Below are 22149 nucleotides of genomic sequence, written 5' to 3' on the forward strand. Positions count from 1 at the left end.
TAACAAATAAACTGTCCTCACAATTTTTTTCCAACCTAGGAAGAGCGGTCTGATTCCAAACTGCCAATGATTAATAAGAAAACCTCTGACTTTGCAGCCAGCAGAATCCTTTCCTCCTTTCAGCTGAAAATTCCAAATTGTCTCAGTCTCCTTCACATTCCTTTGAAAATAAAGGAGAGCGGGGCTGGTTTCGTTTCATATTTCAACATAGTCCTTTAAAAAGGTGAAACTTCCCCATCTTTCTCTCTCTCTCCATTCCATTCCTCTCATACATGCAATTCCAGTTTGATATTAAATTTCATGTCATTAATCTAGTTTCTTTCACGCTCACTTTTTATATCATGTTTTAACCTTGCATTCCAAGGAGGGTTGCCGAATCAGAAATGTAGAACTGGCTCCTCCCTCTATCGTCTCTGTCACCAAATGAAACCTTATCTCAATTCCAACCTTTAAATCCTTGTAGCTGAGATGTTCCACAGTTTGTCAACTCATCGCCTCTAGCACGTGCCTGTACTTTATTCCAATTAAAGCCCAATTAGCACGATATCCTCTGCTTCCAGGAACGGTGGGGGGGGGTGTTGTGGCAGGTCGTGGCAGTCAGACTTGTGCCTTTGCCTGCCCTGCCATTCCATAGGGAAGCAAGTGCTAGACTGCAAGGCAATCCACAGGTGAGAGCCGTTCCTTTCCCACCCAGACATAAATTCCCTCATCTTTCTTTCTTTTTCTCTGTCTGTCCCTGTGGTGTCGAAGGAAACCTCCATTCCTGGCACAGGAGGAAACAGGAAGTCTATAAATACTCTCATACTACTTAGAAACCTGCCAGAAGTGTTGAAAGTACAGATTGGAGAAAAATACTGTTAAGAATTATATGGACATGCTAATAAATTAGTGGGATTTCATGGAATCAGTTTCAATAAGTTATGGGCAAAAGGGTGGTAAAGCAGAGTTTCTCCTATGCTCCCTCCCACTGACTTACTGGGGCTTAGAGCCAGGGCTTTTTTTCTAGTCAGAACTTGCCAGAACTCAGTTCTGGCCCCTCTCAGGTGGGCTCCATTGCCATTATAAGAGAACAAGGGAAGCGTTCATAGTGAGTACCTCTTGTTCTAGAAAAATAGCACTGCTGAGAGCAATGAAGAACTGTGATCCACTTTGACGCCTTCCATGCACAGGTAATTTTCAGGTTGGATTTATGCAATGTGCTTTAAATGAGGCCATCATAGAAGACAGTTCAGAAACAGAAACTAGTCCAGATCAGTGTTGCTACACTGCTAACTTAACCTGGGATCACCTATGTTAAAGCATTGACTTCTGGACAGCTTCTGAGCTCAATTTCAGGTGCTAGCCTTAACCTTTAAAACAGAGGCCCTCAAACTTTCTACCTCCAGGGCCCATTGAGAGGACTGGAAGTTATTGAGGCCTGCCAATTGCAAAATGATGGTGCAGAGGCAGAGCCAGTCACAAATGACAGAGGATGGAAATGGGGTTTCACATAATCAACTGGCAATTACTGGCCACTGGTCACTTTCTACTAATCCTTCTTTGGAAATAGCTACATTCTTAGTGAATTTGTTGTAGCAGTTAGTTTTATAGTCCAGTTTTTCTCAAGTTAAGTACAGTACATCATTTCTCCACATTTCAAACAGAATTTGCTGATTCAGAAATACTAGGTGAAGAAGGCCTTTCATGATATATTCTTCCCCACATACCTCTCAAAGGTATTTTTACTCATCTCTTCCCTTCTTTAACACGTAAAGTGAACTGTATTGCTGCTCCCAAAAAACTAGCAGTTTTCATCCCTTCTCATTTTATGTTTAAAACTTTGTTATAACCAATTCCCCCTCTTATCCCTTCCTTATCGTACAGGTATTAGGGTTGTTGTTACGTTGTCTTAAAAATGTCACCTTTTATTTCTCTCTTTAATTTCTGTTAATGCGTGCACTCAGAAAAGGAAGAAGTATCCTAGCTTGGCATGAGATTGGACTGGAAGGTGGAGGATTGGGTGTGTTGGTCAGCAACTTCAGGCACTGCTCCTTTTCTTCTCTCACAGTCCTTCTGTCTGCTTCACCAACGTCCTTCCCGCTCTTTCACTTCCTTTCCACATGCTTGAACAACATCTATTTCCTTCTTTTTCTCCCCTCCAACTTTACGTGTTATTTTTATACTCTTGTTGCACACTCTGATCAACTCCTGCTCCTTTGTGTGTGTGTTTTTGCACAGACAAGAAGCTGCTGCTTCTGACATCAATCTAAAACCCCTAAGCTTAGGTGGTGTGTTGGAGTGGGGTAGTGGAGCTGCACTGCTTAGGTCCACAATCCCGCCAACCTCAACCAGCATTGCCAGTGGCCAGGGATGATGGGAGTTGTAGTCCCAACAACATTGCAATGACCTCAGATTCCTCATTCTTGCCCTACATGGCTAAAGACCCAAATACCTGTCTTTTCTCATAGCACTCTGCTAGTCTACTGAAATTGCCACCTGAAGCATTTCTCTGGGTTCTCCTGCCATCTGAAGTACAGTGGGTGGCATCAGGAGAGAAATACTTTTCAACGCTGCCTTTTCACCTTTGAAACACCCTCCTTAGATAGGCATACATTGTGCCAAGCAAAAACACTTTTAAGAAATATGAATGTTTTACTTAGAACTGTTTTGACTTTACAGTCTGTTGTTCTAATTTGTTATGTTTGTTTAGTTTTATTGTTTCTGACTACTTTGTTAGCTGTCCAGGCTCCATCCACTTGGAGAGGGCGCTTCGGAGCCAGACAGTCGATAGCCCTGATTAACTCCACTTTCCCGCAGGCCACCAGGGAATCAGCTGAAAGGCCATCAACATGAGATAAAGTATCCCCTGCCACTCTCTGAAAACCATTTGGATCCATTAAGTGGTGGGGGCGGACCATCCGAATCAGTCCCACCTCCCTGCAGAGGGGAAGAGTTGCAGAGAAGTCCAGTTGCACCAGGAAGTGATCTGACCATGGCACTTCTTTTGTTTCGCTTTTACTTAGTGTCAGATCACCCACATCCATAGAGGTGAACACCAGGTCTAAGGCATGTCCGCGACTATGAGTTTGGCCAGACTTATTCAGGGACAGCCCCATGGAGGCCATTCTTTTCACGAAGTCCCGAATGACCCCTTGTAAGGTCGTGTCGGCATGGATGTTAAAATCCCCTAGGACAACCAAACTAGGTATCTCCAGGAGAACATCTGCCACTACCTGAAGCAGCTCGGACAGGGAATCCTTGATGCAGCGGGGAGGTCAGTACACCAAAAGGAATCCTGTACTGCCCCTATTGCCCAACTTCCGCACTCAGAAAACTGGGTCTTCCCAATAGGACACCTGGTGCAAGCTAATGACTTCCTAAAAATCTCTGCAACTCCCCCTCCCCACCCACATGACCTGGGTTGTTGTGCTCAAGAGAAACCTGGTGGACAAGCAGCGGCAAGGACAGGCCCATCTGCTTCATCCAACCAAGTCTCTGTTACACATGCCAGGTCAAGTCCTCTATCCACGATCAAGTGCTACTCACAGTATGTTTTTGAACTGTTAGGTTTGCAGAAGCTGGGACAGAGCGACAGGAGCTCACCCTGTCATGCAAATTCAAACCACCAACCTTCCGATCTGCAAGCCCAAGCTTCTCAGTTGTTTAGACCACAGCACCACCTGCTCCTGCTATTATGGCACCAACCATATTAATAACTTTATTATTGAACAATGTTTATATACTGCTTGATTCCAAGAAACCCTACAAGCAATTGCCAAAAATATAAAATGGTAAAATTCTTGATAAAAAGCAGTTAAAAACAACTATTTAAGAATATTCAAAAGATGATTAAAATCAACAGTAGCTAAAAAGAAATAGACTGGAATAACTTCTATATGTCTGGGTAGGATTGACTGAACAAAAACATTGTAATGAAAAAGTACACGAAAGGTCGATGATGTCTGATGGCAATAGGTAGGGAGTTCCAAAGGTAGCTTCTACCACACTAAAATGTCAATTTCTTACAAGTGCAGAATTAATATTATGTGGCACCTGTAACTATGCCAGTTCTATAGGTCAAAGCAGCAGTTTGGTTGTATATGGACTAATTTGTCCATCATGTGATGTGCTCTTATTACCTAATTGCAAATGAGCTTGTGACATATTCAATGTGGTTCCTGGAACTGGAAAATTTGCTAGGGAATAAAGAGAGTTGTCTAGTTTTGGATGAGCCTTGTTTCCAGGCAACCAGGCAGAGAAACGTATTTTGGCCCCAAATAAGATAGGTGTGAGGTTTGTGCATGTGCGCCCTCGCATTCTCTTGTGTGTTGCTAACTTTTGATGACTGCATACAAACAAAATTGCTTTGCTGCATGAGACATTCAGTCTTCATCTGGGGCCAACCAGATGTGTCTGGAAATTTATAAGCAGCTTGTGGGTCATCAGAAGTATACTGCCTCTAAATGTATAGGCTCTGTCCAGCTATCCTCCTTAGTAAAGCGCCTTTGACAGATCTATTCTCTGTGAATTTATCAAATCCCACTTAAAACAATCTAAGCCAGTGCACATTTTTACTATTTGTGGCAGAACAACCTATCATTTAATGATGTGTGGTGTGGAGAAGTGCTTTTTGTCTTGTTGTCCAGACCCTAGGGCTGGTCAGCTTAATTGTGTGTCTCCTGTGTTGTTACCTTATGAGTGGAGGAGAAAGACTATATCCATTCTTACTTGCAAAGCTCTTACAGTGTTAAGAGTGAGTTATTGAAGTTGTTGTAACTATGATCACGATCACCTGTGATTTCAAATCCCTCATATTTTTTAGAAAGGTGATAACACTGGAAGTTCTTTTTTAATAAAAATTAAATATTAACTTGCTAATTACTTCACTTTGTGACTTGATGTCTGTCGAATCCTTAATTTGTGCATAGCCCAGCTCAATGCTTTTCTCTTCTTTCCTAGGTTCTCCTCTGTTGCTATATGCAAATCGGCGTGACCTGCGACTGGTAGACGCTGCACAGGTGAATGAGAATGCTACAGTTGTGGTGGGTGGCTTGGAGGATGCAGCTGCTGTGGACTTTGTATTCATCCACAGCTTGATATACTGGAGTGATGTAAGCGAAGAAGCCATTAAGCGAACAGAATTCAACAAATCAGGGAGTGTGCAAAATGTGGTTATTTCTGGGCTTTTATCACCTGATGGGCTAGCTTGTGATTGGCTAGGCGAAAAACTATACTGGACGGATTCTGAAACAAACCGGATTGAAGTTTCCAATTTAGATGGATCTTTGCGAAAAGTTTTATTCTGGCAAGAATTGGATCAACCCAGGGCAATTGCCTTAGATCCTGCAAGAGGGTAAGTTTTATTGTCCTTTAAAACTCTTGGTTGAGTGTGGGGCACCTTTTGCTAGCTTGGTAGAAGTTCCTAGGAAAAGAGTACAGATCAAAATTCATTTTGCTACAGCATTAGCTGCCAAAGCCTATATTCCAGTTGCAGTGTAATGGTGCTTATTACTAGGTGAACCTTTCTTGCGGAATGTCCTCTTTCTGAACTTCTGTTTGTGTCCTGAAAAGCTGTTCAGTTATCAAACAAACTAATAAGACTAAATATGTTAGTATATTATTTACTTGAGGGGTTGTCATGCACAGTGTCTATTCTGCGTGTGTCAGGAGTCACGCCTTTAGTATATCAGGACCTGCACTTTGGAACTTCATGCCTATTGACATTAGGCAGGTGCTATTATTGTATTCTTTTTAAAGCTTGTTGAAAATGTTTCTCTTTTGGGAGGCCTATTCACACACGATTGGCCACATATTTTATTGTGTTGCATTGTTTTTAGATGTTTTTAACAAGTTTAAAATATTTTTAACATGTTTTGTTTAATTTTTTATTACAGGAGTGTTTGCCATCCTCGGCTTCTTTGGTAGGAAGGGCGGGATATAAATCTGATAAATAAAAATACAGTGGTACCTTGGGTTACAAACACTTCAGGTTACAAACACTTCAGGTTACAAACTCTGCTAACCTTGGGTTAAGAACTTTACTTCAGGATGAGAACTGAAATCGCGCAGCGGCAGCAGCGGGAGGTCCCATTAGCTAAAGTGGTACCTCAGGTTAAGAACAGACCTCCAGAACGAATTAAGTTCGTAACTCGAGGTACCATTGTATTTTAAGACTATTGTATTTTAATATTTTGTTGGAAGCCGCCCAGAGTGGCTGGGGAAACCCAGCCAGATGGGCGGGGTATAGATAATAAATTATTATTATTATTATTATTATTATTATTATTATTATTATTATTACTACTACTACTACTACTACTGCTGCTGCTGCTGCTGCTGCTACTGCTACCACCACTGTAAACAACTCCTATCAACCAGCATGGCCAGGGTTCTGGAATGATAGAACTTATAGTAGGAGGGCACCACACTGGCTACCCTTGCTCCAGACAATTAATTTTTAAACTATTCAAAGAACGGTGTGAATCCTTAGAGGTAGATTGCCACTACTTTTTAATGAACCTAGAGACATGTTTCTGTTAAAGTCTGCTGGTGCATCAATGAGCTATCTACTTCTATAATGAGAAACTAATGAAGGATTGTTGATTGTGTGTCTAAGGCAGAGCTTTCCAAACTGTGTGACACGACACGTTAGTGTGTCGGCTGCAGTGTGTAGATGTGTCAGGCGAACGCTCCTTGTGCTCCTCCGAGGGCTGGAAAGGGGTTACTTTAACCTCCAGTTTGCTAGTAAAACTGAATTACTGTGTTGCAAAATGATGCATGTCTAAAAAGTATGTCACCAACATGAAAAGTTTGGACAACTCTAGTCTAAGGCATACTCTCAGTTCATGGTGAAATTGAACAGACCAGTGTGAAATGTGTGCATGCTTTTGCACAGTTCCTCAAATCCTTATCATTGTACAGGGATTCCTTGGCAGACTAATCAAAATGGAAAATGTTCCATGACATTGGTCAAGATGTGAGTTGCTTTCCATGTATGTTTTTTAATAAGTTGGTTAAGGTAAAGGTAAAGGTACCCCTGCCTGTACGGGCCAGTCTTGACAGACTCTAGGGTTGTGCGCTCATCTTACTCTAGAGGCCAGGAGCCAGCGCTGTCCACAGATACTTCTGGGTCACGTGGTCAGCGTGACGAAGCTCTGGCGAACCGGCACCAGAGCAGCACACGGAAACGCCGTTTACCTTCCCGCTATAAAGCAGTACCTATTTATCTACTTGCACTTAAGGGTGCTTTCGAACTGCTAGGTGGGCAGGAGCTGGGACCGAACGACGGGAGCTCACCCCGCCACGGGGATTCGAACCGCCGACCATGCGATCGGCAAGTCCTAGGCGCTGAGGTTTTACCCACAGCGCCACCCGTGTCCCTGTAATAAGTTGGTTAGACATCTTAATTACTGAGCTAAAAACGTTTTTGTGGTTTTTTTTGGAGAAAAAAGTAACATAGTGTTCTGTGTCTATCTGCACATCAATTCCTATGTGACTACAACACTATCCCTTATTCATATGGTATTAATTGAAACTCATAAAAACCTAGTGTGGGCTACAAGATTTATTAACTTCCTTGAAATTGTCATTTTAAGTGTTGCCAGCAGCTCATTAGTAACATTTTTGGGGCTTCACTCAGTTTTTTGTGTCGTCACCTTGTTGTCACTTTGACACTGAAGTGGTTTTGATAGGTGAAATGCTAAACTTGTTAAATGGCTCAAAGATTGTGTAGAATTGTGTATTACTTTGCATGTATGGACACTTACCAAGTTCTGTGAACTTTGCATTGAATCATGGCTAAATGATCTGTTACTTGCACATATGTAGCTGTACTGTCACATAAACATTTCGGGAAGCAAGTTCCACAGATTTACCGTACGTGGAATTTACTTTCAAGCTAACATGTTACTTCGTTGGGTATTCATTTCAGTTTTGTCCTTTTTTGTGTTCATTGCTTTAAAGCTGCATTAAGAACAAGCCTTGGTTCCTGAATGTAGGATGCAAATAATAATTGTTGGACTTCTAAAAGTTGTATGTGGTGTCTTGGCTGTTTCACAAAAAGAGTGTGTACTAAGGATGTGGTAGTTTCTGTTTTGCAGCTAGGTTTACCAAGTGGATGAAGCTACTGATTTCGCAAAGTCCAGTTTCTGCTCCTCACCCAGACTTGTTAGCATGTCCTCCAAAGTTGCTGGCGTTCAAACATTTTACTTGCCTGCATTTTGCATTTTGAAGTCATAACCCGTTTTTTAGTAGAAGGCAGACAAGTAAAACATTTTACAGGCAGGATTAGAAATGCAGAAGACTGTCCAGCTCATTCAAAGTGGAGGAAGAGGCTTTGCCTCCTCCGAGAGAATGCAATGGGCTGACAGACATATTTAAATGGGTCTAGGAAGACTCCCTCACAGAGGGAAGCATTCACTACCTCAAAGAGCCCATTGCCCAGCCCTGCCTGGCCTTTGGTTTTTTTGGGAAATGTGAGTTTTAGAATTTTTTTAAATTGTGTATGGAACATTTCCAAATACAGTCTTGTACCTTGGCTGTCGAACGGAATCCGTTCCAAAAGTCCATTTGACTTCCGAAAACGTTCAAAAACCAAGGCACGGCTTCCAATTAGCTGCAGGAGCTTCCTGTACTCAATCAGAAGCCACGGAAGCCGCGTCGAACGTTCGGCTTCCAAATAACGTTCTCAAACTTTAACACTCACTTCTGGGTTTGCGGCGTTCGGGAGCCAAAACAGACGAGTACCAAGGTGTTTGACAACCAGGGTATGCCTGTACTCTCTAGCATATTTACATGACCACCACATATGGATCAGTACAGCATAAATGAGACCCTTTTTTTATACATTTTCACTAATTTCCTGGGTGTCAAGTACCACCTGTACATCATCTTTTGTCAGTTTTCCTTAATAAGATAACAGGTAGAAAAAATCATGGTTTCCCCCCCTATTTTTCCCCATGCGGACAATTTCATGCTGTAACCAATATCTGTGGTTCATTTTGTCATTGTTGCCTTTACCATTGCAGCTTTGGTCTCTCACTCCAGTAGAAATTTATAAATTTTCAAGATTAATTCATCATCCTTTCTTCTTACAAGTTTTTCAAATTCTGAACTCATTTCCGCAAATCCTTTTTCCTTATTATCTCTTTTAAATAACTCGTTCACCTGAAAGTACTGAAACCAATCTACTGTATGATCCAAAATCTGTTCTCTTTTTTTCAAGCAAACTCCTCCTTCTTTAAACTCTATAAGATTTTTGTAAGTGGTCCACTTCTCGTCTATGTTCAAGCTTTTCAACTGAGACCACCTCAGTTGGTGATATCCATTTTGAGGTTTTTCCCTCTAAAAGATCTTTGGGTCTCTGCCAAACCATGTATATACTTCTTCCTATAACATGGTTTTGGAAACGTTTGTGCACCCTTGATTTGTCATAATGCAGCTTTGCATGCCATCCAAAGCGTAGGTCAAAACCTTCTAGGTCTAAAGTGTTGGTATCCATTCTTTCATCCAGCAGAAGCACACTACCTCATAATAAAGTCAGGTCAGGAAGGGCAAAAACCCCTCTTCCTCTTACGTCATGTCAGATTTTAATGATTAATTTGGGGGTTTCTCCCCTGCCAGATGGAGTTTGCCACGTCTTTCTTCTGCTGTTTGACACATTCTAGGCTATTTATCACTAGCAGTGTTTGAAATAAGAAGATCATCTTGGGCAAAACATTCATTTTGACTGCAGATATTCTTCCTAACAAAGGAAGGTTGATTCTAGTTCAATTTTCTAGGTTTTTAAAAATTTCGTTCCAGATTTTAATATAGTTATCTTGGAAAAGGTTTAAATTCTTAACTGATATCCATATCCCCCAATATTTAATCCCTCCCAGTTTAATTCCCGTAATATTCTTTTGCCTGTGAGTCTAGATTTTTAACTATCATTTTTGTTTTTTTCATATTTATATAGAACCCTGCTAAGTTGCCAAATTTTGTTATAGTTTCTATTGTCCTTGGGACACTTTCCATTGGATTTTCCAAGGTCAACACAGCGTCGTTCACAAAGGCGTTCACTTTGTACTCTCTCTGCCCAAACTTAATTCCTGTTATTTCATCATTTTTTCATATTTCTCTAGTTAATACTTCTAACATTAGGATAAACACAGTGCTGACAGGGACATCTCTGCCTTGTCTCCTTCTTGATACTACATTTTCCCATAACATTTATTATTAAGTTTGTCCATTGCTCTGTATAAACTGCATTTATCTTGTTGGAGAATGCTGTTCTGAATGCTATAATCTCTATTACTTTCCTCAGGAAGACCCAGGACATGTTGTCAAAGGTCATTTCAGCATCTGGGAATATTAGTGCTCCTTCTTTTACATTTCTTTTTTCCAAGTATTCAATCACATTTAATACATTTCTAGTATTATTCCTTAGGTGTCTCCTTGGTAAAAAAAAAACCACCACACCAACCTGCTTGATCCTCATGAATATATGATTCTAAGAACACCGTCAGCCTTTTTGCTATTATTGCTGCATACAATTTATAATCATTGTTCAGTAAGGAGATCGGCCTATAGGTCTTGGGTTGGAGTATATCCTGATCTTGTTTGGGGAAGAGAGTAATGTAAGAATTCTTCCACAATGTTGGTGTCATTCTCCCTTGTAAAATTTCATTCATAAGATCTTTAAGGGGAGTGGATAATGTTTCTCTTAATGTTTTGTAATAGCGGCTGAAAGTCCTTCTGGACCAGGCTATTTGCCAGACTTTGCCTGCCATATTGATTTGTATGCTGTTGGTGGATTCTTGTTGTTTTATTGTTGGGCAGTGTATGTGATAAAGGGGAGCCATGCCGGAGTTTTGATATGCTAAAGAGACTCCATAAGCTAACTTTGCAGGAGACAAAGCTAATTTTGTAGGAGACAAAGCAAACTGTCCTGCAATCCAGCAGATTCCGAAGACAGTAGCAACCTATTTTTGACCCACCCACCTCCACCTCTCCCTTTGCCCCTCTGCCTTTGCTCAGCTGTTAATGAGGCACACATTTTAGCTCGCTTTCCCTTCCTTGCTTCTAGATAGGAGAGGGTGAATTGGTCTCTCTCTCCCCTTCTTCTCCTCCAAGTGGTCATTGTCAGGGAAGAGTTAGAAGTTTTCAGTTTATCAGAGGGAGAAAGCATTCCCCAAGGGGGGGAGGGGAGCAGTGAATCTAATAGAAGGGAGCAAGAGGAACAACAGGGAGGGACCGGCTGTTCCCAGGAAAGGCCAGGGTTCAGTTCTAGCTCAGATTGGGAGGAGGGGAGATACAAGCCAGCTCTAGCCAGGAGGTTAGAAAAAAGAGCGGGAAAGCGAAGGGAAGGGCGCCTTCGCCATTTTGAGAGTGGCTGGTCACGGAGAAGCAGAGCTCAGAAGGTATCTGAAAGAAGTGACTCTGAGGAATAATATTTAAGAACCGTTTATAAGAAGGTTTTGTTAATACGCAATAAAAAGTTTTATAAAAGAACAAGAAGCATTTGTGTGGTGATCTGAAGAGGACAACGACCAGTCCTGACAGTCATCTCCCTCCACCCCCTTATTTCAGAAGAGAAGGGGTGTGTATGGATGTGCTTTTAAGCAAAGTGAGCTTTGCTTCTGGAGAGGGAGAGGGAAGGGAATCAAGGAAGTGGGGGAAGCTTTCTTATTTTGACAACTAATTTACTTCCTCCATTTGTGGGCATTCCTGTCTTATTTACATAATGAGGCACTGGAAGTCTGCTTTTGAGAGGTTTGTGACCTCTTCTCTTCCCCCATTTAGGAAAAATATCATGGAATAATATTTAGGAGGATTATATGACATTTTAAAGATTTAACACATTTAAGCCCACTTTGTAAGTCTGACTTCTCCCTGTTGTTTTATTGTAATGAATCTCATAATATTGGAGTCCCATTGCCTGGGACAAGAAAACACTCATGATAGGACATGGTGCCCATCAAGGGACAGTTGGAGGACGGTGCTTACATTAATCTTTTAATGTTTTAAGAGAGTCGCAAATTCTGGACATTAAAAGGAAGGCCTGCAAAATGCAATAACATTTGTTTGCCATGGTAAATGTGGTACCCCAAAACCTTTCATGTAACAGGATTTTTGAAGGCTCGTCTGTACAGGCAGTCCTGCAAAAAAAGTTATCTTGTGGTTGGAGAGGTACTGCTCAAAAATAATGAAATAGGCTGCAATCTCAATCCCATCTGTCTGGATCTATTTCAGTAGGGTCTATTTCTGGGTAGAAATGGTTAGGATTGTGCTGTTAGGCCTGTTCTTCTAAGAAGTTGGATATAATAGACATATTTAACTGCGACTGCAGTACCTGCTGAAGCAGTGACATAACATATTGAGCTGGCATTGAATAGGGACAAAGTGAGTGCAGCCATGTGCCAACGCAGCTGACGCCCTCTATGCGATGAGCGGCAACAACATGAAGCCTTCTTTCCCTCACTCTCTGCACAGCCCCCCCCCCCAAGTTACATGAGGGTCTGGCGCCCTTGCATGTGAGCAGTTGCTGTGGAGATTTTTTGGTTTGAACATTAAAGTTTTTGGGATGACCTTGTAAAATGGGTGATAAAAAGAAATGGATGATCAAATCATAACATAGAGTATTTAATCCGGAGTGGACAAATAGATAATTACTTACTTACACAAAATATTGTGCCTTGTTTGCCAAGAAGTAATAGCCGTTCTGAAGGAATGCAATCATTGTTGCCATTTCGAATTGAAACACCCTGACTTAAGTAAATTGGACTCCAATGAAAAGCAGATTAAAGCGTCCAATTTGTTGAAAACTCTCAGTCGGGAACAATGGTTTTTCAAGAAAGCAAAGTCAGAAAATGAGGCGGCTACTAAGGTTAGTTTTCAGATTTTTTTAAAAAAATTGCTGCTGCTGGGAAGTCTTTTACTGAAAGTGACTTCATAAAGAAGTGTTTGCTGACTACACTTTCTGGATTATGTCCTGATCAAAAAGTGTTTTTGAGAATTAAGTTTGTCCCGTATGACAGTGCAGCGAAGAGTAGCTGATATATCCAATAACTTTAACGATCAGTTTAATCAGAAGGCAAATGAATTCAGCTATTGGCAAAATAGTTTAATCATTAATTATACCTTTACTTAGAAAGTGAGTTGCTAAAAACCTAACTTTGGTCCAAAGAACTGTAGCCTATTTTAATTTTTGCCCCTACCTACAGTGGTACCTTGGGTTACAAACACTTTGGGTTACAAACACTATTAACCCGGCATTAGTACCTCAGATTTAGAACTTTGCCCCAGGATGAGAACAGAAATCATGCAGCGGCAGCGGGAGGCCCCATTAGCTAAAATGGTACCTCAGGTTAAGAACGGTTTCAGGTTAAGAATGGACCTCCGGAATGAATTAAGTTCATAATCCAAGGTACCACTGTACTGCCAAGTTGTGCGTTTCTGTTCTATGGGTTGACTTTTGAATGGTATTGCCTATTTTACCCTTTCTCCTGAAGCTTAGCAATCAGTAAGTGAAGCTATTCAGGGTACTGGCTTTTTCTGTCATGGCTATTCAATTACTGAATGCTTAACCTCATTAGACTGAACTGTTTACTTTTGCTGGTCTTCAAAATGAGACAAACAATGTTATTCTCCTATACTTTTGTAAGCAGTACATATATTTGTTTTCTAGTGTGCATTTTTTAGAACTTGTGCCGGAGTGCCAGAGGTAAGGTGGTGACAAGGTGGGGGGTCAGAGTTGGGCACTCAAAGCAAACGTTTTGTGGGTGCCTGGGCCTCCAGGGTCTCCGGAGCTGGCACCACTGCCATGGAGTTTTGAAGGTTGTGCTTCACATAATTGTTTTCAAACTCTTCTCACAATGTGGTCTACAAACCGGTGTTGGACAATGTATTGATACATTGCGCAGCCCTATTAATCAGGGTTGGGAAAATAATTCTAACTTCCTAGGCACCACCTGGAACCAAACTATTAGGTTGTTAGCATACTTAGGAATCAAACGTTTTGTGTCTCTTTTTGTAGGAAATGTATACTTTTTGTGCATTCTGCAATTTCCATTCTTATTCAATTTATTGATTTGTTTATTTGCAACAAAGAGCAGGAGAATTTGCATAGACTACCAGTGCAGCTTCAGACATTGGTGGGAGACCCCTGTATGAATCAACTTGGACTGTCAGCTTTCATTCTCCTCTCTGGTCCCTTTCTCATCTTGCACTGTTGATCCTCTGGGGAATTCCAGTTTTCCCTCTTTGCCAGGGCTCCTCTTGGTTGGTAATTAACAGTGTGAAGTGTAAATAGTTCCTTGTAATATGTTTCTTCTTTTTACAGTTATATATTGTTTCTAAAGACACTAGACACTTGGACTGGGGATGAATCTGTTTCTATTAGTCTGAATAGAATTGTGATAGAGCAAATACTTTGCATACTGTAAGTTGCTGATTCAGTCTTTTGCATCTCTAGTTAAAGGATCTTGGGTATCAGATCTGGGGAAGAATCTTTCCCTGACAACTTGGAACACTCCATGATAAAAGGAGTAGGCCAGTTCAGACTGTAATTCCCATCAGTCCCAGGCAGCATGAGCAGAAGTTGCAGTCCGAAACATCTGGATGGAATGAAGTTAGCAAAGGCGGGAGTAGCCAATACTAGGCTAGATGAATCAATTATCTAACTGACTGAAATCAGCATCATATGTTTGCTTTATTTTTAAAGAAACATTTCTAACCCATTCTTCATCACAAGCAATATTCCTCCTTTGACAAACCTTTGTGGTAAATTCACATTAGTTGCTCTCATTAGCAGTGACATCTCATATTTCCCCACTATATAGAATTAATTTAAAATGCATTGCTATACTAATTTTGCTGATCTATTACTAATATTCTGCTGCAGTCTTCAATGGGAGTGGCAAATGGCATTTGTGTTGTTGCTTCTTGGCAATGGAACAGGATGGGAAGTTGGAACTCATAATCTGGTTCTCATTTAAGCAAGTTCTCTTTCCTCTGACATTCCCTTTTGAAGTTGAAACGAATGTTCATAGTTTGAAGGTTCTGACAAGATTGGCTGCTTAGCATGTCTCATAAGGAGTTATGCAGGGGATGCACACAATTATTGGCATGCATTTGGTTCCCTTCCCTTTTATTATTATTTTTCTTTCCAGATGACTTTTTAATATCTCCCAGATCACTTCTCTCAGCCTGCTATTGAAAGTCATGTGTTACATTAAGAAATCTTACACCATTGGTGAACAGACATAGAGCAGTGATATATAAACATGTTGCTCAATAGTTTTAAGCCTGTGGGTTTTGGTGTATCCTCATCTCTTGCTGGCCTATCCTAATCTTCTATTCGTTTTACTACCTCTAGCACAGTCACTCTCTTTGTATATTTACAGTGGTACCTCAGGTTACAGACGCTTCAGGTTACAGATGCTTCAGGTTACAGACTCCGCTAAACCAGAAATAGTACCTCAGGTTAAAAACTTTGCTTCAGGATGAGAACAGAAATTGCGCAGCAATGGCGTGGCAGCAGCGGGAGGCCCCATTAGCTAAAGTGGTGCTTCAGGTTAAGAACAGTTTCAGGTTAAGAACGGACCTCCAGAACGAATTAAGTTCTTAACCCGAGGTACCACTGTACTTTCTTTTCTTACAGTGACCACAACCTGGTATGATCCAAAATGAAGAATATGCTTTTAAATAGGGGGCAACCTGCTTTTGCATATGTTTAATGTCCTCTTCAACTACAAGTCAAGGTGACAAAATAGATATTGCGTTAAACCCAATTTCTTCTTGTTGGTTGTTTCACAGATATTTTTGTCTTGTAGATATGTAGTAACTCCTGTGAATAAATCTTAAAGGTAGAGAAATGACCGCTGTTAACTAGATTAGTTTCTACTCTGGAGATCTAAAAAGTCTAGAGTGAGGCGGTTGGAGTAAAGCCCAGATGAATCAAAACAAACAATGAACTAAATCACTTTAAATGAATTTTGAGAAAGATTTGTATATTGTAAAGATACATATTACATAATAAGATTTATTTTTATGGTACAGTTTAAAATACAACTGGAGCAATGAACCTTATAAACAAGGGTACAACAAGACATGCAGCGCTTTGTATTCATCAATCGTGAGATCACTTGAGCCCTTACCTTCATTACACAGTCATTAGATGGATTTAAACAGATTTTTATAAGAGGAGGTAATGTGAGAAATGGCTTTTTGTCTTTGAAAAGAAATAATATTTTAGGCCCACCTTGTGTTGTTCAGTTATAATAGAACCAGAAAGAAGACAGAACAAAAAAAGGGGGGATGCACCTGAATATCTTCTTATAGAAGGCACCTTCATTTTCACAAGAGTCTACATAGATATCAGTGAATTCTTGCCATATTGCTGTGAAATTGTCCCCTTTTTAGGGTGGTCATATGTTAAGAGGTCAAAATCTGGACACAAAAAGTCGCCGAACTGTTTTAGGGCAATCGTCCAATAGTCCCTCTGCTGTAGCCAAGCCTATGCGCGCTCTGGTTCAGGTTCTGGACAATATATATATATATATATATATATATAAATAATAAAAAAAAATAAAAAAAGACCCAGGACAGTTGCTTTAAAATGTAACACACACACACACAATGGACATGTAGGACCCTCAAGAGAAGACACGTCCAGGAATTCCTGGGTGTATGGCAACTCTGCTTTTTTGTAATTTTTATCTGCTGCCAAAGCTGGCATGTCCTGAATCCATTTATTTATTGATGGGCCTTTTTGTTTATTATAAAGGTACCGTCATGTTTGTCTGTGCCCCCCCTTAAATTTTAGATAATATTTATTCAGAATTTTGAAGATTACAAAAAGAAAAAAGGTAAAAAAGACAGAAAAAGTACAATCATTTTAAAAAAAGAGAAAAAAAACCCAAAAAAACAGATTAAACCTTTACATAACTTTCTTCCTTTACTTATTTCCTTGACCTCCTCACACCTCCCATTTTTGTATTCTAATTCAAATTGTTATTTCAGCAAATCCTTCCAACCTTGTTTTTATCTTAATAATTTGATTTAATATATTGTAGTTTTACGTTCACTCTTTCGTCAATTCATTTTTACTTAATCCTTTATATCATTTCTACCAAAGCCATATAATTCTCTTTTTCCAACATCTTTCTAACAATCCTTAATTTTACAATGTTTTTGAAGATATACTTTAAATTTTTTCCACTCTTCTTCCACCGACTCTTCTCCTTGGTCCCGGATTCTGCCAGTCATCTCAGCCAATTCCATGTATTCCATCACTTTCGTCTGCCATTCTTCCCGGGTGGGTAGATCTTGTGTCTTCCAATACTTTGCGATGAGTATTCTTGCTGCTGTTGTGGCGTACATAAAAAAAGTTCTATCCTCCCTTCGCACCAATTGGCCGACCATGCCCAGGAGAAAGGCCTCTGGTTTCTTCAGGAAAGTATATTTAAATACTTTTTTCATTTCATTATAGATCATCTCCCAGAAAGCCTTAATCCTTGGGCACGTCCACCAAAGGTGGAAGAATGTACCTTCATTTTCTTTACATTTCCAACATTTATTATCGGGCAAATGATAGATTTTTGCAAGCTTGACTGGTGTCATGTACCACCTATATATCATTTTCATAATATTCTCTCTTAAGGCATTACATGCCGTAAATTTCAAGCCTGTGGTCCATAACTTTTCCCAGTCAGCCATCATAATGTCATGTCCAACATCTTGTGCCCATTTAATCATAGCAGATTTAACCATTTCATCTTGTGTATTCCATTTCAACAGCAAGTTATACATTCTTGATAAATTCTTAGTTTTAGGATCTAACAATTCTGTTTCCAATTTTGATTTTTCCACCTGAAAACCAATTTTCTTGTCCAGATTGTAAACCTCCCTTATTTGATAATAGTGAAGCCAGTCTCGTACTTTATTTTTTAAACTGTCAAAGCTCTGCAATTTCAATTTATCTCCCTCTTGTTCCAAAATTTCCCAATATTTCGGCCATTTGGCCTCCATATTGAGTTTTTTCAGAGCCTTAGCCTCCATTGGCGACAGCCACCTTGGCGTTTTACTTTCAAACAAGTCCTTATATCTCATCCAGACATTAAACAGTGCTTTCCTGACAATATGGTTTTTAAAGGCTTTACGTGCTTTAACCTTGTCATACCACAAGTATGCATGCCATCCAAAAACATTATTAAAACCTTCTAAATCCAAAATGTCCGTGTTTTCAAGAAGCAGCCAATCTTTCAGCCAGCAAAATGCAGCTGATTCATAATAGAGTTTAAGGTCTGGCAGGGCAAATCCACCTCTTTCTTTAGCATCAGTTAAAATCTTAAATTTTATTCGAGGTTTCTTGCCCTGCCAGACAAATCTAGAAATATCTCTCTGCCATTTCTTGAAACAGTCCATCTTGTCCAAAATTTGCAATGTTTGAAACAAAAACAGCATCCTAGGCAATACATTCATCTTTATCGCAGCAATTCGGCCCAGCAGTGATAACTTCAGTTTTGACCATATTTCTAAATCCTTTTTCACTTCCATCCAACATTTTTCATAGTTATCTTTAAATAAATTTGCATTTTTAGCAGTCATATGGACCCCTAGATATTTCACTTTCTTAACCAATGTTAATCCTCTCTCCTTCTGAAACCTCTCTTTCTCAATTACTGTTACTTTCTCTAACACCTTAGTTTTCAGCTTGTTCAGCTTAAATCCCGCAACTTGACCAAATTCTTGAATTAATTGCAATACTCTTTTGGTACTGGATTCTGGCTCCTGTAATGTCAAAACTAAATCATCGGCAAAAGCTTTCAGTTTATACTGTTTAGCTCCGAGTTGTATACCTTTAACCAATTGGTCCTTTCTAAGAATATGGAGGTTTTTACTCCTCTTCTTGCATCAACAAGAACTTATTTTCAATATCCATTTAAATGTTCACTTAAACTCCTCTTCTTAGCGATCCTTTGACATCTGATAAATTCAATCTCAGTCCTTTACATTTCTTCTCCTGTATAATTTTTCCTTGCAGTGAGTGCTTAGACCACATTGGGGGGACCTCCTTTTTTCCTCCCATTGTGTTGTCAGATTAAAGTCTGTCAAATTTTACGCTGATCAGGTAAGAATTTCGTTTGTTAATAAGCGGAAAATTTACCACTTGATGCTCAGGGCTTCTCGCCATGGGGCAATAGATGCTTCTTGCACTGGAGTTTTACTCCGCCCCGTTCCTTGCGAAGTGGCAAAGAGACCGGGGAGCTCCTTAAAAGGTGCCACTGAATCTTCTCCGGGCTCAAGACTCCCTCTTGAACTTTTTGGGGATACGCAGCGCCTTTTCGTTTCTTCCTAAACCCCTTCCAACGTTTGGGTCCTTCTCTGAGGAGCAGACTCGCGCCCCAACACCATTATGCAGCAAACTGGAAGTCTCCTTGAAGACCCTGCCTGTTTCCAGTAGAGGAGAGTCATCCCGATCAGGAATGTCGTTCCCCCATCTGTAAACTGAAATTCACAGTAATAAAAATTTCCTTGTTTTAAATGCAAGAACAATAAGCCTGCAAACAACATTCAATAAAAGTACCTTAAAATGGAGAAAAACGCAACTATATATCACAGACAAAACTGACAAGTGTACAAAAGCATAAAAAGTCCATTAAAGCTTGGGTAACCGCTTAAGTTTTAAACAACTATCATTACTGTCCTAGCTGCAGGAATTAACTGAGGTAGGGCATTCCAAAAGGTGGGTACTGCTGCCAAGAAGGGCTTATTCCTGCGCTGTCACCAAGTGACAATTCACAATTCTATTATTCTATTGTATAATTTAGTTGAGATTCCTGTATCACAGCGGGTTGGACTTGATGACCCTCGGGGTCCCTTGCAACTCTACAATTCTATGATTCTATGTTGTAGAATGAGCAGCAGGGTCTCCTTCGCTTTGCCTGTACCTGGGGCAGTGGTCTGCAAGTTGTGCAGGGCTTTAAATTACAGCAAAACCTTCAACATCCCTTGGGAGCTAATAGACAGCCAGTGCAGATATTTCAACACTGGTGTAACATATATATGTTACTTATAACTTATAACTTCTGCACATGTGCATGTGGCGAACCTGGAAGTAAACACTTCTGGGTTTGCCGCGTTCGTAAGCTGAAAGTCCGTAACGAGCGGAACGCAACTAGAGGTACCACTGTACATGTGTTTTCAATTTGGAAGCCGTGTGCATTTAATATTGAAAAATTGGTGGCTGCTTAGTGATAGATGTCAATGCACAGGATCCCTTGCTCTTTCCTTACATAAAAGCCACATCATTTATTTTGCTACCTGTTATATTCCTTCATTGTTCCAGAACCTTTCCAGAGCTTCCCACTTAATGGGGAGTGGAAGGAAATCAATGCACTTTGAGAAATGTATATGTATGATACAAATAAATGCAAATTCATTTGCTGTGTGTATCCCACATTGATTGCATTTTAAAGTGTATCTTTAAAATATATAGAATATAATGCCTGAAGAGATTAGCTGTATTTCCAAGAGACAGCCATTTTCTCATTAAGAAAAGGCGGAATATTAATACATAGAAGGTAGAACATACAGTGATGACTCGTTGTTTTGCTCTGCTGTCTAGGATATTGTTCAAGCTAGAATGATTTGCACCATGTGATGCTGTACATGTTTCTAATAGCCTAAGTGTGGAGACGACTTTGTGCCGTTTATGTCTGGCATATGAAGTCTGAAAAGGCCCCACTGAGGTATACTGAGGTATATGGAAAAGCACTTTCTTAGCGTTCCTGATGTTGGAATGTTGTTGCTAAGATATTTGTTTGCTCTCAGCAGTCCAGCCACTAAGACCAAGAGCATAGTTGCCTGTTTCTTTCTTAAAATTTATAACTATACTTCTGAATACCTAGCAGGTAGCGAGTATGCAGAAACCACTACCTTACTTTCATATTCATAGGACCATGTTTGGCGCATCCTATTCTGCCTCCTTGTCATTCTGCTGCCTGCTGCCAAAGCCTCCCTGGGTGGTGTGGGAGTGCCCATGAAGTGGAGACCATGATGGTGGGTTCTGGCAAGATTCTGCACAATCTTGTGGAGTGCACAAGATCTGGGAAGATTTCAGTGGAAGCTGGCAACGGCGGGGTGGGTGGGACATCCGCAAGGGCGCTGCATCTTGTGGTTCTGTCGTTTGAGGCAGCTGCCTCACCCTACCTTATGGGTGGGCCAGAGCTGCATAGGGCCACCCAAGTTCGGTGGTATTAGTGGATGAAAAGATGATAGAGACTTTCAGCAGTGTTGTCCATATTATAACCTTGCCGTCCCAGTTGCACCTGAAAGGCCCATTCACTTGGCAGTGGTTCTGAAAATGTGTTGATTTTTATGTTTTAATGTTTAATGTTGCCATTATTTTCAGTCTATTACTACCTAATAATTTTTCCACAGTTTTATTTTTCATGTGACCATATTATCTGCCACTGTGCAAAGTTGGTTTGAGTACTGTTTGGCAGAAAAGTGGTATAAAAGCTTAATTAAAATGTCTATAATATAGCTCAGGGTGAAAGAGAATTGACATAATCCGAGTATTGATTATTATTTGTTCCTCCCGTTGATTGGAAGAAGGTCTTGAAGGGTATGGGGAAAATGTGCATAATATCTGATTTCCCTTTAAAAAACAATAGGTTCATGTACTGGACAGACTGGGGAGAAGTGCCAAAGATAGAACGTGCTGGGATGGATGGCTCAAGCCGCTCAGTTATAATCAACGCAGATATTTATTGGCCAAATGGATTGACCTTGGATTATGAAGAACAGAAGCTCTATTGGGCAGATGCTAAACTGAACTTCATTCACAAATCAAATCTGGATGGAACAAATAGGTAAGAGTTGTGTTTTGCTTTAAAAAAAGAAAAAAACTTTGTGAGATTGTATTCTAAATAAATACAATAGTGGTACAAGTATATGAACCAATTGAAGCCCTTGAATACCATGTTTATAGTTTGTTAAATTTCAGATGTTTGAGTTTAGAAGCATAATGCAGAGAGAGATCATAATGCAGAGAGAGATCAGACTGCAATTTGCTGAGAATCCCAAAGGGAAACTTCTTAACTTGCTTTATTCAAAAATGAGTCTATATTAATCTTCATAAAATGTAGTTCTTCAGAGTCTCTCCTACAGTGCTATAGCAATGGT

The 22149-nt window shown here is 40.2% G+C and overlaps 1 protein-coding gene across 4 annotated transcripts in view; it reads left to right on the forward strand.

Moving 5' to 3' along the window:
- LRP6 (LDL receptor related protein 6) overlaps positions 1–22149 on the forward strand; it is a 102496-nt gene that overhangs the window by 9516 nt on the left and 70831 nt on the right. For 2 of the 4 annotated variants that reach the window (XM_053387523.1, XM_053387524.1), the window contains exons 2-3: positions 4939–5332; positions 21639–21836. In XM_053387523.1, coding sequence (XP_053243498.1) covers positions 4939–5332; positions 21639–21836 — 592 coding nt within the window. The remainder of the gene's footprint in view (positions 1–4938; positions 5333–21638; positions 21837–22149) is intronic. The other 2 variants (XM_053387525.1, XM_053387526.1) reach the window with 1 other exon arrangement.

The sequence above is a fragment of the Podarcis raffonei genome, chromosome 5, assembly GCF_027172205.1.
Source record: "Podarcis raffonei isolate rPodRaf1 chromosome 5, rPodRaf1.pri, whole genome shotgun sequence".
In the NCBI taxonomy this organism is placed as follows: domain Eukaryota; kingdom Metazoa; phylum Chordata; class Lepidosauria; order Squamata; family Lacertidae; genus Podarcis; species Podarcis raffonei.